This window comes from Notamacropus eugenii, chromosome 3, assembly GCF_028372415.1.
Source record: "Notamacropus eugenii isolate mMacEug1 chromosome 3, mMacEug1.pri_v2, whole genome shotgun sequence".
NCBI classification, from domain to species: domain Eukaryota; kingdom Metazoa; phylum Chordata; class Mammalia; order Diprotodontia; family Macropodidae; genus Notamacropus; species Notamacropus eugenii.
Genome location: NC_092874.1, coordinates 425,641,171 through 425,659,899, shown reverse-complemented (window position 1 = coordinate 425,659,899; position 18,729 = coordinate 425,641,171). Strand labels below are relative to the sequence as shown.

At 41.6% G+C, this 18,729-nt stretch overlaps 2 protein-coding genes across 2 annotated transcripts in view; one reads left to right on the top strand and one right to left on the bottom strand.

Moving 5' to 3' along the window:
* Positions 1-444: 444 nt before the first annotated feature.
* On the bottom strand, positions 445-7,302 carry LOC140532268 (uncharacterized). Its single transcript, XM_072650691.1, has 4 exons — positions 7,279-7,302; positions 5,420-7,158; positions 3,573-3,655; positions 445-3,025 (listed from the first exon to the last, which is right to left on the bottom strand). Exons 1-2 carry the CDS (start codon positions 7,300-7,302, stop codon positions 6,361-6,363), a joined length of 822 nt encoding a protein of 273 aa, XP_072506792.1. The 3' UTR covers positions 445-3,025; positions 3,573-3,655; positions 5,420-6,360.
* The window catches only part of RAB7A (RAB7A, member RAS oncogene family), a 58,606-nt gene continuing 46,393 nt past the window's right edge, over positions 6,517-18,729 (top strand). The window contains exon 1 of the mRNA XM_072598301.1: positions 6,517-6,652. The gene's annotated coding sequence lies outside the window, so the exon portion shown is untranslated. The remainder of the gene's footprint in view (positions 6,653-18,729) is intronic.

Sequence of the window (18,729 nt, the reverse complement as noted above, 5' to 3'; positions counted from 1 at the left end):
AAGGGAGCAGAACCAGGAGAACATTATACTCAATAATTGTGTGAGGACTGTTTCTGATCGACTAAGCCCCTCACTGCAATGCAAGGACTTAAAACATTCCCAAAAGACTCTTGATGTAAAATGCCATCCACATCCAGAGAAACTATGGAATGCAGAATGAGGCAGACTATTTTCTCTTGTGCTATGTTTTGTTTTGTTTTGGTTTTTCTCATGGCTTCTCCCATTCTTTTTAAATCTTCTATGCAACATGACTAATGTGAGAATGTGTTTCATAAGAATGTACATGTAGACCCCCCCACCCAAAAAAATTGTTTTTATAGCATTAAAAAAATAAGGGCAATACCTACTTTATAGGCTTGTTGAATTCAATGCAACAAATATTTCAGTGACTACTATATGCCAGATACTATAATAGGAAATAAATTACTGCTCTAAAGACAAATATCAAAGTGCTAAAAAAAAAATTTATTATCTCAGTGACTTGTTAATATGTACATTCAGAACAAATTTGTATTTGTATTGTCATTTTGGAAAATGAGGGACAAAATGTGTAATACACTATTGGATTTTTACACTATTGGATTCCATCTATATGTGTGTCTGTTTCTGTCTATGTGGATTTGTGTGGTAGAGGTTATTTTTAACATTCCCCCAAAGAGTGTGCAGGCTAAATAAAATGATAAGGACATGTTCATGAAGAACTACAAGGTAAAATGGTATGTGACATAGGCAAGACATAGAGAGGACTTGCTACATGAGGTCAAGGAAGGGAAAGACCACTCCTGACTGGCAGCAGGGTCAGGGAAGGCTTCATGGAGAAGGTGACATTTGAGCAGGGTCTGGGAGGGTTAGTAGGATTTCAACAGGCAGCATTGTGGGGCAGGGGTGCTGCCCACATAGGGAGTAAAGCTGAGCCATTGGCATCAAAGTGAGAGAGGGAGACAGCAGAACATTTACAGAGGATGGAAAGTCATACAGCTTGGCAGTGGTGTGGAAACACACGATAGGGAGTAGTGTGAGATAATGTTGCAAAGATCAGGTAAGCAAAATGAACCCTATCTCTCTATCTGGAGGGGAGGTGTTGTGGGTAAAGGGAGAGGGGAGGGAAAGAAAGGGATCCCTGGGCAGAGCTGACAACTTCTGACTAGGGTTCCTACCCTTTCTGAACCTCAATCCCCTGCAAGAATTCAAGTTATTTAGGAATAAGAAAGAAAGAATCTTTCCCCTGAGGTCAGAACTTTATCTTGGCAGTTCCTGTTTACGTTCAAAGAGGAGTGGGCTTGGGGAGTGTTGGAAAGTAATAGCACTCTAACATTTTCTTCACAATAGCGCTGTGAGGCAGGTGGATATTATTATTATTGTCCTTAGTAATTACTATTCTCATTTCATAGATGAATCTTAAATATTAATTTATTCTTCTGGTGACCCTATTAACTCCCAATCATGAAATTCCCCAATCTCCCAAAGGGTAATGGAAGGCCATATGAGTATATATACATGCAACTTATTACTGATATATAGAAGGCAAGAAATGTCTTAAAAGATAAAGAGACCAGAAAAGATGATGGGCCACTCTTATGTATCGGAGGTCTATGTGAACCTAGATCTTCTGACTCTAAGCCTTCTACTCTATTAATTAAGACAGTCACCCATGGTCACACATTTAGGCTTGGGACCCAGGTCTCTTGACTCCATGTTGACTTGTCTTTCCCCTACTCCACTGAAAGGATATCAGAGTTATATAGATGTAGGTTTTTGAACCTGTTATGGGACTTCTGTGTCTACAGAACAAGGTGATTGGATTAGACGACTTTTGAGGTCTTTTCCAGCTCTAGGCTGCTTCTCTTGGAAGCAGGGTAAAGTTTTGAAATAGGCCAATTTTATCTTGGACACCCCTCCTACTTTCCTGTCTGTGCTATCCCAAGGGGTCTAGTACAAATTGCCCTGACTTTCTTCCTCTACATACACTCTGGCACCCCTCCCAAACCTGCCCTACTTCCCAAAGTGCTCCAAGCTCCTAAATTAAATACCATCCTTTCCCCCTCTTTAGGAAACCCCCATTCCCTCAGGGTAATTGTGGTCATCTGCATATTACAGGAGAAGCAAACTGATTCGACTAATTTATTCTAATGTGGAACTGAACGACCTAGAAATACCTAACCATTCTAGAAGTGTTCACATTTTTTAAAAGAGGATGATTGTTATCCTGAATAAATCTACACCTGATTTGGAGTTGTCCTCCCAATCCCCTACCCCAGTGAACAAAGCAGAAATGAAATGAAATAATTCAAGCAATGCAGAAGACTTAGGGAATTACAGATAGGCCACCTGTAGGCCTTGGATAAGCCTTCCTAAACTCATTCCGTTTTCTGCAACTTTTTTCTTTGTTCTACATCTGTCAGTACAAATTCTCTTAAGTTTTGTTCTGTTTTTTGGATATCTCCCTGGATGGGCCAAAGAAGACTCTAGCATGGAAAGACAGGGGCAACTCTTTGTATGTACCTGAGATTTGTAAGTCAGTTCTGCAGATAATTAAGCACCAACACTGTATTACACACCATGTGTTTCTTGGGAGTCAGAAGGAGGCCAGAAGAGTGAGGAAAAGTTTTTGGAAAGACTTTGGACTTGGCTTCAATGGGTATGCTTTAGAGATGCAGAAGAGGGGAGAGGAAGGATTGTCAAGGAGGTAAGGCCTTGGGAACAAAGGCCAAGAGGGAGGATGGAGCATGGCACTTTTGGAGATCAATCCGGCCAGATTGCTGAGAGATGGGGACCGAGGAATAACGGGAAAGATAAGACGCAGGGCTGAAAATCTAGAGTGTTTATAGGAACTGCAGTGCAGGTACACCTAGATTACCATGTTCTAGGGAGGTTCCTTTACAACAAATTTGGTCATGTTTTAGAATACACACACAAAACCAAAATCATGCAAAGTCACATTGGCCCCATCACATGAATCGTGTCAAGGGCAATGGAGAGATGTATAGTGGGCACAAGCAGCCTGCAGCCTGCTTCCAATGACGACCTATGCCAAAAAAAAAAAAAAGTGACATAAGGTATATATCTCTGAAGGAATGGGTGTTTAGAAAAGGAGGTAGGGCTGGGGATGGCTGTTCAGGCCTGTAGTCCTTGCTACCGAGGAGGCTGAGTCTGGTTAAGCACTTGAGTTTGGGAGCTCTGAACTTCAATAGGGATAAAGCTGATTGGTGTCTGTATTAAGTGGTACAAATACAGTGAGCCTCTGGGCTACTAGACTGCTTAAAGTGGGGCAAACTAGCCCAGGTAGGAAACTGAGCAGGTCAAAGATGACTCATGAGTGGCTGGTGTACTTCTAGCCTGGGAGAGATAGGGAGGCACAGATAAAGAAAGGAAGGAAGAAAGAAACGAAGGAAGAAAAAAAGAAAAAGAGAGAGAAAGGAAGGAAAGGAAGGAGGAAAGGAAGGAAGAAAGAGGGAAAGAGAGGAGGAAAGGAACGGAAAGAAGGAAGAAAGGAAGGAAAGAGAGAGAAAAATAAAAAGAGAGAAAGAAAGAAAGAGGTGGGCCACAGTTATAAAGACTAAGAGATCCCTTACCCAGATAATCCACAATATCCATCAATGAATCCCCAGAGGAAGATAGGGCTTTAGCACATTGAAGATCCTCCTCTATGGAACATCTATAAGAGAAGATGGATGCATAAGATCAGAAGGCAATGACATCTGATGTCTGATTTCCCACCAGCTGCACCCCTTTCATACTTCTTTGACTTCTTCCACCAAGGACCCAATAAACTCATCATTGGGAAATCTCATCTTGTAAGATCCAATCAGCTTGTCCTCTCTTCACATCTGCCCCTCTGCTTGGAGGGTGGAGCCATAAACTCCCCCATTTAAGGAGAGGAGACAGGGCAGACATTTCCTAAGACATCTCTTCATTTTCCACCAGGCTGCACCATTTCGGACTTACTTGACTTTTCCATCATGCCATTGTGCTGGGTATCTCCTCACTTCCCTTTTCAGTTTTCTTTTGTATGTGATCTTCCTCCATGAGATTGTAAGCAGTTTGAGGGCAGAGAGTATCTTTTTCATATTTGTATCCCCATCACTTAATACAGTACCTGAGAGGTACTTAATAATTTTTATTGACTACTTATTGACAATTGACAAGGATGAATTTTAATCTGCACCAATGGAGCAAATACTGATTTTGAGAAGATTACAGATCATTTTCCTACCTACCGCTTTTAGTTTGGCTCCCTACAATTAAAAGTTTTTATATAAAATTGTGAATAATAATCATAGCTCACATTTACATAGAGCTTTCCAGTTAATACTGAGGTTTATTGAAATTTCTCTCAGTCTCTCTTCAAATGCTCTGTGTTTTCTTGCTCCTTAAACCCCTCACAGTTATCAAAACAACAAATGATCTATTAGTCATTTTTACATGTGGCATAATAATAGTAAAAATAATAAATTTGCATTTATATAACACTTTAAGGTTCTCAAAACACTTTACATATATTATTTCATTTTGGGAAAGAACACTATACTTGGGAGTCAGAGGACCTGGGTTCAAGTTACCACACAGCTCAGGTGATTCCTGGTTGCATGAGTTTGGGTAAGTCACTTGGTCTCTTTGAAACTCAGTTTCTGCTCTTGTAAAAGAGAGATGATACATTCTTCTGGAAACTCTACTTCCTCTTCTCTCCTTAGGTATATTTTGGACACCTTTGGAGGGTCACTTTCTTCCCAAAGCCTTCCCTGACCTATATTCCACGCTGATCATGGGATTATATAGATTTGGGGCTGGAAGTCTAATCAGGTCATCTAGTCCAGATTTTTATTTTACAGATGAAAAACTGAGCTACAGGGAGATTAAGTCACCTGTATGATGATACTTTCCTAAAGTATTAAGTAGGGGAGTCCAAATTTGTTGCTTGTTCTGCATTATCAAAGAGGACCAGTGATATCACAGGATGATGTCTTGACTCCTTAATAAATTGGATTTAAGTGAGGCAGAGTTGCACAAAGTTGTCAGTCTCACTTTCTCTTCCAGAGACATCAAAGTCCGGTAGCAAGCTGAAAGTCAGGATGATTGGTGATGGCCTGGGATACAGGAGATGACCTTAACATCTTTGATGTCTGACCAAGCTCTAAGTTTACAGCTACTTGGACCACCTCTCTCTCTCTCTCTCTCTCTCTCTCTCTCTCTCTCTCTCTCTCTCTCTCTCTCTCTCTCCCTCTCTCCCTCCTTCCCTTCCTCTCTCTCCCTCCCTCTCTTCCTCTCCCTCTCTCTCCCTCCCTCTCTTTCCCTCCCTCTCTCTCTCTCTTCCTCCCTCCCTCTCTCTCCCTCTTCCTCCCTCCCTCTCTCTCCCTCTCCCTCACTAATTAGGGACTTATTCATGGACTTGCATTGTTATTGAATGGCATTCTTTACCCACTTCCCACCATTCCAGTTCTCCTCCAGGACCTGGGCTTCACCTTCCACTTCTAAAGCACACGTCCACATGGGCAGGTAGCTCCATTCCCAATTTCCTCCTAGAGCTAATCCAGTCCCGTACTTCCAGCTGCCCGCTGTACGCCCCACCTGGGGCTTTCCCCGGTGCCCGGCTGGCACCACCTCCAGTTTAGTACCCTCCCCCTCCTCCAGAGATCTGGCGGTCGCTGGTCTGTGCACGTGTGGCCACGTCTCTCCCGGCCCCATCTCCTCCGTGACCTCCTGGAGAGCCGGCCTTCGTACCGGCACCGGCCGGCACCTTGCCCATGGCAGTCAGTCCCCTCCCACTGCACGTGTCCCAAGTTCTCATCCAGCTTCCTTATCTGTGTGGATGGCACCACCGGCCTTCCGGTCACGCCAGCCTGAGTCCAGAGTCCCTAAGCTGTCTTCGGGCACGGACCGTCCTGGGCAGGCTTCGCCGCTGGAGGCCCCCTCCCCCACCCCATCGAGCTCCTGGACCTCCCGAAGAGCAGGAATCGGTCCTTCAGGGCAGGAAGTGCCTCACTTTTCCGCGGGTGTGCCCAGTGCCTTCCTTGCAGTCAATGCTAAACAAATGTCTTATTCCTGCATGCCCCTCGCTTGGACTCTAGGGTCTTTCTGAACCTCATGGCTCGCCCAGGAAACATGCGCAGCACCTGGCATTCAGCAGGCGCTTAATAAATCCTCTTTGGACGAAGGGCGTGCATGAGAAGCCCGCAGAAGCCTGGGGGATCCGCTGCGGCAGAGGGGAGAATCGCAAGGAGAAGCTGGCACGGCTCCCGGGGGGAGAGCCGAGAAGGTCAGCTCGGGGTCCAACATGGCGCTGCCCAGAGACCGGCCGCCTCTCACCGTGGGGGCCGCCATCTTTCCTCACGTGATCTCCCGCGCGGCCGGGCCCGGCCCGTGTCAGGCGTGCGGACGCACGGGGCGGGCCCTGGCGTCGGGCGGTCTCGTGACAGGCACTTCCGGTCGGGGCGGCGGCGGTGGCGGAAGTGAGAGCGGAGCCCTGGTGTTGGCCATAAAGCCCGAGGCGGCGACGGCGACGGTGGTGGAAGGAGAAGGAGGAGGTGAAGGCGGAGGGAGCCTCGTCGAGCGGACTAGGAGCGTCCCCTCCCCTGCTGCCCTGCTACCGAGCCCTCGAGACGCATCCGGCATCGCTCCCGATCCCCCGGAGGAGCCGTCCGCCCTCTTGCCTGCGGTGAGCCGCGGGCCCAGCTGCCCCCTCCGTCCGTCCGTCCGCCCTTCCCCCTTCGGCTCCCCGACTCCTCGAGGCCGGGGCCTAACGAGGGTCCTGACTCTCGGGCCGAGACCCCCGCCGCCTCGGGCAGTGAAGCGGGCGGTCCCGGGCCCTCTTGGGAGGGGTCCGAGCTGGTCAGGGGGCCCGGAGCCTGTCAGGGGCAGCGGGACACGGACTGGCACGGCGCCGGGGGGCCCGGGGCTCGCCCTTCCTTCCCTCGAGGGCCGCGGGATGGGGGCCGGGGTTGTTTCCTGGGCGCGAGGAGGAAGGGGCGGCCGGCCGGCCTTCGGGGCCGCAGCACCCGCTCGGGGGAGGTCAGATCGGGAAGGGTTTCGGCCTTGTGCTCTGAAGGATGAGCGTTGGTGACCCCCCGCCGAGCCGGAACGGGTCGTCTGGGCGAGGACAGTGACGACCGGACGGCAGTGTTCGGTGACAGCTTCCCCGGTGGCCCTCGAGTGTGCGGGGATCTGTCACGAGTGTCCCGCCTGTGAGCTCATTAAGTTATTAAAGTCGATTCCTTTGTTTGGGAGAGGCTTCCCCAGGACACCTGAGTCAAGCTGAATCAGTCCAAGTCATGTGGCCAGTACGCTTTTCCTTGGTGTTGTGTACATGGGAGACCCTTCAGGCCATGGAAGACAGAGGGCTTTTTGTGATCCACGTGTGTTAACGAAGCGTGGCTCCTTTGTGGGGTGAAGTTCTAGAACTTTGTGTGTGTGTGGGGGGGGGTTTAAATTTAGATCTTGCCCGGTAGCTGTCTCTGGTTATCCCTACTGAGTTATGTTTAGTAGGTTAAATATACATTTTGAATGGAATCCTGAAGCTTGCAGTGACTTTTCTTGTGCTCTGATATTGTTTTTGGCAAAGGTTTTATAGAGCTGCTTCAGCAGCAAGGAACACTTCTTTGCTAAAGCCAGTAATTCAGCTGGCAGTTGCTACTTCAAGTACACTCTTGTATGGTGTCAGTAACTTAGGAACGTTCAAGTGCTGTCAGGATAACTTACCTTTGTTAAAGGATAAACCGAGGCTTGGAAGCTGGCCTTCTGTGCCTGTTTATTTCTATTACTAATAACAAAATAGAGTGAAATAAGTGAAGATTGAGTGTGCTTGAATGTTCATATTTCCTTTTAAAGCATCATATCTTTTCCTTGGATACTGAAAGAATAAGTACTGTCCATTCCTTGTGACATTAGCAGCTGATTTAAACACATGACTTGTCATCCGTGGATTAATAAAGTCCCTCCAGAGTGTTATTCTTTTTAGAGAAGTGGGGTCTTTCCAGATATGCAGTAGGAGAACTCGGTATTAAGTAGGGTAACTTGCCCATAGTGGGTGTTCAAATATTCCTTGATGAGTGAAATGAACCTTGTATCAACAGGCTAGAAATGGTTCTTCCCTAGAGAATGTTATCTTTAAAGCTGCCTAATATTAAAAACTTTCTTGTGTGTGTGTGTGTGTGTGTGTGTGTGTGTGTGTGTATGTATGTGTATTTGGCTTTAAAGAATGGTATATAAGTAGAGATTTTTTTGTCGTTGTTTGGGGATTTCAGATGAAAGCATAAGCAAGGATAGAAATGTGGGAAAGAACAGCTTCCCAATTTAACCTGAAATAGTAATTCCAGCTTTTTGTTGATTTTCATTGTGAAATACTCTTTTTTAGTCTCCCTTATAATGGAATCTTACTATCAGATACTGTTCTCCAGATTAAAAATGGCAAATTTTTGCTCTCAGGAATTTGTGCAGAGTAATTTGGATATCATAGGAACATGCAGTGGAATGATGAAACCTTGGAAGCATACAAACTGTTATTCTCTGAAGGGGACTGTATAGCTGGGGAATAACTATTACATTCTTTTTCTTATATCAACCTAAATTACAAAGTTGACACATGACAGTTTAGGTTATATTTGGAATTTGATGGGTTAGGGAAGTGTCTGTTTAGGTTGAATTTTGAGGGAAACTAGTTAATATTGCCCTTGTACCTCTGTGACCAAGTTATCCTTAGGGCTTCAGTTGTTGCTTAGAGCATATCTTTAATTTGGGAGATTAACTACTACTATTCCTAGTCCTTGTTGCTTTAGTGGTGCTTTTTTTTTTATCAAATAAGTTTCTCCTGTTTTCTACTATCTGCAGATATTAAGGACTTGTTGAAATGTACTTTATGGAAAGGTTTGAAACAATCACACTAAGTATAGACTAGGTTCTTGATTTCTTTAGCTGAAGTGATTGAGGAGTTTGCACACTTGGAACACATCCTATCAGCTACATTCATCATATCTTTTGTTAACTTTTGCCCATGTGAAATGCTTACGGCTCTCATTCCTTTTTCTTAGTTCAAACAAGGATTTTTGTTGAAGGTTTATATAGTAAAACTGCGTGAATCAAGGGACATTGATGTTGCAGAAGAGCAGTATTTTGACTCTGTTTTATCTCATGTGATTGTTTACAATTACTTAATGAAGGAACATTTGGATCTGAAGCAGCCTCCAAACAGTGATGCAGACAAAAGTCTGCTCTTTGGGGCTAACTTTATCTTTAGTTACAAGCCCTATGATCACAAACCCCCTCAGCCTTATGGCATATGTAGCTTTGAATTGGTGTTGCCCACAGTGTTGAAGCAATCAAAATGCAAATGAAAATAAATGAATGTCCTTCCTCCCAACCCAGACATTTATTTAGCTTGAAGAATTTACCCTTCTTGAGCATGAACCAAATTTTGAAGGAAGCATTGTGAATTAAAGCTTATTGGTGTGGTCTGCATTTGATGTATCTTGTGCAGGTAGATCAATGCAAAAGATCTCAACACTGATTTTATCTGAAGTTTGTCCTTTGTACCTCCTGAAAATTGTCCAGCTCTCTGCTAATGAGCCCAAGATTCATCCCCAATCTAAAGTAATTTAAACATAGAGCTGTGACAAATTTTAGTAGATACTGAACTAAGGAGCCAAGGGCTGGAAATGGAAACTAGGAGGAGGCTTCCTCCTTATTGAGGCAAAACAATGGTTCACTTGGCACTGATGTCATCTTCTGAAGAAGGACTTAGGGGCTAGAAATAAGTGTTTGCTTCTCTTTTCTTTGACCCTGTATTCCTAAACCTACTCTCTTACTGCTGCCTCTTATCTCATATATAACATTGCTATTGAATTCTCAGTTGCAGTTCTTTGGGTTATCAAACTACTATCTATTAATTCCATTTAAATAGATTTCTTTGCTCTTCCATCTGCAGTTTGCTGCAGTAACATTTTGCAATGTGTTAATCTCAGAATTACCTGCCCCCACATTTTCACTCTTCTTGCCATGGTTTTCTTCCCACTTTTTTATACTGAATATAGGGAAAATAGTATGCCTCTGCCTCTTGAAATTCTCTGACGTGTAATAGCAGTTAGTTGTATCAGCTACAAATCAGGTGAGTGGTATGTCACACAGATTTGAACAGGTCAAAGAAATGTTTGTTGAATTTAGACCTTTTTTACTCTTTACAAAGATAAATTTAAATTTGAAATCAGTTACAGTTCTGGTCTGCAGTTCTCAAAAGCAACTTTTAAGAATAGCTGTTTTCAAATATTTCATTTTGGGAGATAGTTTGAAAGTTTTGTTTCAGTCCTTCCTTGTTTACTTTATTGCAGATTCTTTATGCAAGAGAACAGAGGAACCTCTGCTATGTACTACTTTTTTTTTAGTGATGTCACCACTGCTTTGGAGATCAGTCTGACTGATTCTGCTTCCACTTTGCACAGTGCCAAGCTTTAGGAGTTCCATGGACACAGCAAAATTGTGGCAACAAAATGAAAACTAATGTCCACTTTAGGGATTCTCCAGTTTAATAAGTAAATTACATATGGCCTCGCTTGTGTTAGTGCTATTATGTGTATTAAAGGTGTGTCTCTCTCCTTTTTTAATTGTCCTAATCGCTTTGTTGGGTTTTTAAAAAATATATATGTTTTCATCTGCCAGAAATCACCTTCTTAGCCTCTCACTCTAGCCCCCTCCTTCCTTCTCCACAATTGAGAACACAAGAAAAACGACCTGTTACAAACATGAGTAGGGCATTGATTTCTTCGTAGTAACTGTATTTTTATCTGACTGATCTTTGATTAAATACCATTACATAGCTTATAAGGATGGAAGAGATCAACTGTCCTTTTGTCTTCAGGGTTTTCGAGAGAATCACTATGGAAAATATTAATAACTCACACTTTTATAGTACCTTCAAGTTAGTAAAATGCTTTCCTCAACAGTTCTGTTAAGGACTGTTGTGCAAGTGTTCTCCTTTTACAGATGAGGAAACCAAAGGTCTGAAGTTAAGGGATTAAGTCTCTAAGGTAGAACTTGAATTCAGGTTTCTTGATTTGAGGGCCACAATTCTCAGCTGTTCCTTTCTATTCAGACTCTGGTATTTGTATCCATTTTAGTCTTTGTTTCTATCCTTTAGTAGACTGGAAGCTTCTTGCAGTCTTGAGGATTAGTCACAATACTTGATTGTGTCTTCCCTCACTTCTAGTCCCTCTTTTTCCTGTGGGAAATGGCTCTGCCAAACCTGGGGGAGTAACTAATCTGCCCCAGGGCTCAGTAAGCTGTTCCAGAGAGCCCTTCCTGAGTTGTGCTGCTGCTGCAGACCATTTTCAAATGGAGCCGCCTTTCTGTGAATGCGGGTCAGTGAAGGAGAAGCTGGGAAGGAGAGCTGAGTACTGACAGGGTGCTGGAGCTTGTATTGCTTGGTGCTGAGGAAAGGTGACTCAGAGTCTGCAGTCTATCTAGGGAGCAAGACACACAAACACACAAAATATCTTAACACACATTTAAGGTAACCCCTATGAGAATATCATCAGTGTAGTGAAAATTAGAGAAATGGATTGTAGTGATGGTTTGAGATGGATGGCATTAAACAAGAAACACTAACATACTCTTCATTTCAACCCTCACACCCAACATAAATTTTCATTATTCTTAAACATTGCACATAATCAAAGTCAGTTTGCCAGTCTGGATCTGATGGCTCAATCTAGTAGCCTTTTCTGATTCCTCATTATTTACCTTTTTGCATTACTGAATATCATCCCCTCCTGTATGGTCTTGTCTTTTTTTTTTTTAGACTTCTTGATTTTCATTTCTTGACACTATTCTCTCCAGTTTCTTCTCCTATCTGTTTGGTCACTGCACTGCCCAGTCTCCTTTATTGGGCCCCCTCTACCTTCAAGTAATTGGTTGTACCTCAAAACTCTGTTCCTTTCCTTCCTCTTCACTGGCTGAGCCTGTGAGTTCAGTTATCATCTCCATGCAGATGACTGATCTGTGTATCATGTCTTTGTTCCTCTCCAGTTCCTCATCAGTCATCAAGCAAATATTAAGCTCCCACTCTGTAGGTACATAATTTTTGTTATTGTTGTTCATTCTCTTCAATTATGTCCAACTCTTCGTGACCCTCCTTGCGGTTTTCTTAGTGACCTGCCCAGGGTCACACAGCTAATAAGTGTCTGAGGTCAGATTTGAATTCAGGAATATGAGTCTTCCTGACTCCAGTCCTGGCACTGTATCCACTACATCATCTTTGTACTGAATTCTGGTCTGGACTTTGATTCCTGGCGAGAAGGTGCTTATAGTCTATTGGGAGGAAGGAGATTAGATGGGGATGACATGTGTACATACATATACGTAAAGTTATGTAATGGGGGGGAGCACTAGTACCTAGGAGAAGTAGGAAGGGCCTTAAATTTGAGTTTAACTTTGAGGTGGAAATGAGGAGGGATCATATTCCATTCCTGTGCAGAGTCCTGGAGAAAATTAATGGAATGCTGTATGTGAAGATCCATCAAGGTGGTCAAAATAGTCAGATGGCACAGTGAATGGTGCTGAACTTGGTATTCCTGGTGGAATACCTAGGTTCAAATCTTGCCTCAGATACTACCTAGCTACATGACCCTGAAGTCTCTTCTCAGCTTCATCTCTAAAATGGGAGATGCTATTGTGTCTGCCTCAGAGTTGTTGTGAGGAACAAGTAAGATAGCAGGTAAAATACTTCGCAAACCTCAAAGTGCTATATAAATCCTACTTATTGTTATAGTGAACAGGAGTGATGCACAATATATTGGAAAGATAATCTGGAAGGATTTGTGTTTTATCTGAGACAATAGAGAACCACCAGGTTTTTTGAGCAGGAGTTATGTGATCAGACCCTTTAGGAATATTACTTTGGCTGCTGTGTAGAAGATAGACTGGAGCTTCCCAGAATAGGAGGCTATTTTTGATAGTTTCACTAATAGGTTATATGGACCTAGACTCTGACTCTGTAAGTGGAGAAGGGAATTGATGCCAGAGATTGCTTGGATGGAGAATTGGCAGAATGTGGGAGGGAAGAGATGAGGATGATTCAGGAGGTTCCAACCTGGATGACTAGAAGGATGGGAAGTTCAAAAGAAGGGGAAGATAAAGGGTTTTGTTTGGGACATGGGTTTGAGGTTTCCCCAGGATGTCTAGGGGGAAGTGTCCCAATGGCGGTTGGTAGAACTTTCCAATAGACCTTTGGAACTTCAGTAACGTAGGCTTTTGCCAAACAGGCCTGCTTGCTGTTCTCTATCCATGACATTGTTTCTCCTTTCTCTGTGCCTTTGCACGGATTACCCCTCGGGTCTGGCACTATGGATCTCTAGCTTCCTTTAAAATTTTTAGTTCAAGCCTCAGGTCCTAACCTCCCCGCTTGAGGCCTTTCTGTATTGTCCTGACTACTAGTGCCCTCATTAGCTTTCCACATTATTTAATAATAATAATGGCTAATGTTTATGTAGTGCTTACTTTGTGCCAAGTACTGATCCTCACACCATCCCTTTGAGGTCAGTGCTGTTATCATCACTGCTTTACAGATGAGGAAATTGAGGCAAACAGAGGTTGAGTGCCTTGTCCCAGTCACACAACTAGTATGTGTGGAGTCAGATTTGAAATCAGGTCTTCCTGACGCTAGGTGGCCAGCACTCTTTACTGTGCTTGCAGTATTTCCTGCTCTTAGTGTGCTCCTTAAGGATAGGGGGTGCTTTGCAGTCTTTTATTCCCGCTATCTAGCTTAGTGGCTGGCATGTTGTTGGTGCTTAATAAATGCATTTTATTGTTGAAAAACAGCATTTTTAAAACCTTTCCTTTCTTGGTTTGAGCTTTTCTTCTTGCCTGTTCAGAGCAGGTTTGGAAGAAGTGTCAACAACAAATATTCGTATCATTTAAAAATGATTACTTTAATCTCACCTTGAGTTTATTTTTCCATCAATAATTTGGATCTGTTCCTGCTGGGTAGAACTAGCTCAGATACTGGACAGTAATATCTCTGAGGTGTGAGTCTGACATAGTAGTAGATAGTACTAGCAGCATTGTGCACTTCACTTTGACCTAGTAAGAAAAGTCTCCATACTGTTAGGATTACTTGTTAAAAAGGATGTTAACATTTTGACTGCAGTTGGTAAGAGTGGCAACTTTTGCCTCTAACAAACTATTACATAGGTTATATATGACCTTTCTCATACATTGTCTCTGTTGAATAAATTTATAAGTTCTTATCCTGAACAGTAAATTTCTATACAGTATACTGGTTATGTTTTGTTACAATGTGGAGAGGTGTGTTAAGAGATTTTAAGCTTTTCAGGGAGGAATTGAAAAAAAATGTCTCATTGAGGGTTGTGGGATGGGGAATAAAGATGTTGTTCCCTCAGGGAGTTTACATTCTTTACTAGAGTAAAGGAGATATTACCGTACTACATTAAAAGTACTTAAACATATATGTCACAAATGAAATGCTATAGGAATTTTTTAAATTTAATTTGATTTTTCTTCCCCTACCTTCTCACCATGTAAAGAAAAAATCTTGTAACAAATAGGCATAGTCAAGCAAAACAAATTCATACATTGACTATCTAAAAAATGTTTCATTGAGCACTTTATTCTGTCATATCTCTATCAGGAGGAGGTGGATAGCATACTTTATTAGCAGTTCTCTGGAATCATGGTTGCTCACTTTTTAATGTTGTTTCTGTGTAAATTGTTCTGATTACTTCACTTTGCATCAGTTAATCTAAGTCTTCCTAAGTTCCATTGGAACTGGTCCCTTCTATAATTTCTTATGACAGAATAATATTTTATTACATTCATATATCATAATTTGTTTAGATATCCTCTTAGTTTCCAGTTTTTTTGCTGCTACAAAAAGAGGTGCTGTAAATATTTTTGTACATATTGGGTCATCTTTCCTTGATCTCTGGGGTACAGATGTAGAGGTTGTCAGGTTAAAAGATATGTCGAGGTGAATGACTTTTAAGACATAGTTCTAAATTGCTTTCCAGATTGACTGGACCAATTTATAGCTCTACCAACATTGCATCAATATGCTTGTTTTTCTGTAGTCTCTCCAACATTGGTCATTTTCCATTTTTGTCAGCTTTTCTTAGCAGCCAGAAGTAAAACGTCAGAGTTGCTCTTTAATTTGCATTTTTCCAGGTAATTATTAGTGATTTGTCTTGTTCATATCCTTTAGTTGGGGAAAGGAATGAAGATGTCAGATGACTTTGACAGGACTAATAGGGGATAGCCAATGAAAGAGGTAGCATGAGTTGGGTATCAAAGAATGGATAGGATTCTAGAACTGGGGTGTGTGTGTGTGTGTGTGTGTGTGTGTGTGTGTGAAAACAGAAACAAAGGAGGGTAGGAAAGAGCCAACAAGTAAGAGTGATGCTTTTAGTTTATTTTTCAAGCAGTAGAAGGTGATGTGAGTCATCCAAGGAAAGAACTATGAAATTCGATCCCAGAATGAAGCAGATCATTTTCCTTTGTATTATGTTTTGGTTTGTTTTATGATTTCTCCCATTCATTTTAATTCTTCTGTGCAACATGACTAAGGTGAAAATGTATTTAATAGGAATGTATGTGTAGAACCTACATAAAACTATATGCTATCTCGGAGGGAGTAGGAAGGTAGGGGGGAGAGAGGGGAAAAATCTAAGATATATGGAAGTGATTGTAGAACACTGAAAACAAATAAAATAATAATAATTTTAAAAAAAGGTTATGTGAGAAAGGTAGGTTGGGATCCTGGAATGCCAGGAGGAAGAGCATATCTTATTCAGTAGGTACTAGGAAACCACAGAAAGCATTTAATCAGGGAAACATGCAAAATGATGTTTTAGAAGGGGCAGTGTAGTAGTTTAAGTACTAACTTAGTCTGAAGATTTTGACTTTTTTCTTCTGTCTGAGGCCAGATTTGAACTCAAAGTCTTCCTAACTTCAGACCCAGTACTGTCTGCTGTATTACCTACCTGCTCAATATTAGGAGAAGGAAAAGTCAAATAAAGTGATTGATAGTGAAATTATGAAGTCAGAGGAAAAGGGTACTTTGTCCTCCAAGAGCACCGTGATATTAGGAAGGTGATGCCATGACTTGCAAATGAATTGGATTTAAATGAGGGAGGGCTGTGCAAAGCCATCAGCCTCACTTTATCCTCTGGAGCCATCTGGGTCCAGTGGCAAGATATAGGTCAGGAGGACTGGAGATGGTTCTTTGTTAAATCACCCCCTAGGGCCAAGTATGTATAGATCCCTAGAGTATGTCACTGGAACCCAACCTAATGTTGATATCCCTTTGAGAACTGCCATCCATCCAGTTTGGAATCCATTTGTTTATGTTATCTAATCCATATCTTTCCATCTTCTCCTCAAGAATAGTATGAGATAACTTTATATAAAATTTTGATAAAATTTCAACCAGCTAAATCCCTAACGTTCCTCTCATTTCCTAATTTAGTAATCCTGTCAGAAGGCGTTGGTGGTTCAGTGAATAGGACCTGAAGTCAGGAAGATTCATCTTCTTGAATTCATATCTGGCCTCAGCAAACTGGTCACACTAGTTGTGTGACCCCAAGCAAGTCATTTAACTCTTATTTGCCTCCTCATTTTAAAAATGAGCTGGAAAATAAAAAAAAAATAAAAAATAAAAATAAAAATAAAAATGAGCTGGAGAAGGAAATGGAAAACCACTCCAGCGTCTTTGCTAAGAAATCACAAATGAGGTGAAGGAAAGTTGAACACAACTGAACAACAGTTTTATCAAAGGAATATGAGGTTATTAGTCTAACATGACTTGTTTTTGGTAAAGCCAGTCTGGTTCTTTATAATCACCAGTTTCCTTTTCTAGATATTTACCAACCATCTCTTTAATAATTCTTTCTAGAATTTTCCCAGGAAATTAAGTCAAACTCACTGGTCCAAAATTTGTAATCTCTACCCCCCACCCCCATTTTTTAAAGTCTGGACATTGATCCTTGCAGACTCTTTGTGGTACCTCTTCTCTTTTCCATTCCCATCCGCCAGTTCTTTTAGGACCTAAGGAGGTAATTCATTCTGACTAGATGATAAATTCATCAAGGACAGCTGGCTGAAAACTGGTTAGGGAACGTTTAGCATACTAGAGAGTAGCAGCCTGGTAGCAACTGGAGTAGTGATTAGTCCATTTTGCTTAAACTTTTTTCCCTATTTATAGAATGTTTTGTTAGGTACTTAATATTGAACAGCAATACAGACTTGTTTATTGACTATTCATTTTTTGATTGCCTTTTGTTTTTTTGCATTCATTTAGCAATACATGCGTCTTACTATCTCTTAAAAAGACAGTTCAGCAAAATCAGTACAGTGACTAAGCACGACAGTATATGTAATATTTCATACCCATAGTCTCCCACTTTTACAGTAAAGGGAGGTAGGTTCATTTTTTCAACTCTCTTACACTGTTCAGTTTTGTTTTATTGGGTTTTTTTTTTTGCTTATGTTGTAGCTGTTGTGTTTTCCTGATTCCATATTAGTTTAAATAAGCCTTCCCATAGTTCTCTGAATTCTTCACATTTCTTATTAAAGTTTAATGATTCTTTTTTAAAATTTTATTTTCAATCCACAAAAATTCTCTTCACTGTTCTCCAATTAAGAAAAACACATCCTCTTTTACAAATATATACAGTGAAAACAAAGCAAATTTCCAGTAGTCTTGGGAGGAAAAGTCTAATTTCAAACTCTATCAGGAAGTTTGGGTAGCATGCTTAACCTCTGGACTTGCAGTTGCTTATCATACTGATCAAAGTTCTAAGTCTGTAAAAGTTGTTAGTCTTTACAATATTGTTGTCATTGTATAATTTGTTCTCCTGGTTCTGCTCACTTTGTATCAATCCACACAAGTCTTTCTAGGTTTCTCTGAAACCATTTTCTTCATCATTTCTTAGAGCACAATAATATTCCATATATACCAATAATATACCATATATTATACCATAATATACCATAACTTGTTCACCATTCCTCAAATTGATGAGCCAGCCCTTCCCCAACCCCACCCCTCCTTTTCCAATTCTTCATTACCACAAAAAGAATTTTTAGTTTCTCTAATCCTGTGTTTGCACTTCAAAGTCACTACACAGCTCTGATCTTTTCAACTGGAACATTTGGAAGTATTCCTTCACTAAAGATCCATTTTCCCTGTTTTGCTAGCTAAGTTATTTTTGGTTGTAGGTTAGAATTCTTTGCCTTCTGAATTGTTGATTCTAAACTCTCTACTCTATTACAGTGGCAGCTGCTAAAACACATGTGATCCTGACCCTAGCTCTTCAGGTACTTTTAATTCTTCCTTCCTGGCTACTTGCAGGGCTATAATATTTCTGGGAGTTTTTAGTTTTGGAGTTCCTTTCAGGAAGTGATCTGTAAAGTCTTTGTATTTCTGCTTTGCCCTCTGTTTCTAAGAGGGTTAAGCAGTTTTCTTTAAGATTCTTTAAAGTGATGAGACCCTTTTGGCCATGGCTTTCATGTATACCAGAATTTTTAAATTTTCTCTCCTTAATCAGTTTTCCAGATCAGTTGTTTTGCTAGGAGAGACTTATATTTTACTTTTTCAGTCTCTTGATTTTGTTTTAATATTCATTTCTCATGGAAGCATTAACTTCTGGTTCATTCCAGTTTTCAAGGAGTTTATTCTTTGGGTAAGGTTTTGTACCTCTTTTGCCAAGCTCTTAATTCCTTTTCCAGTTCTTTCTT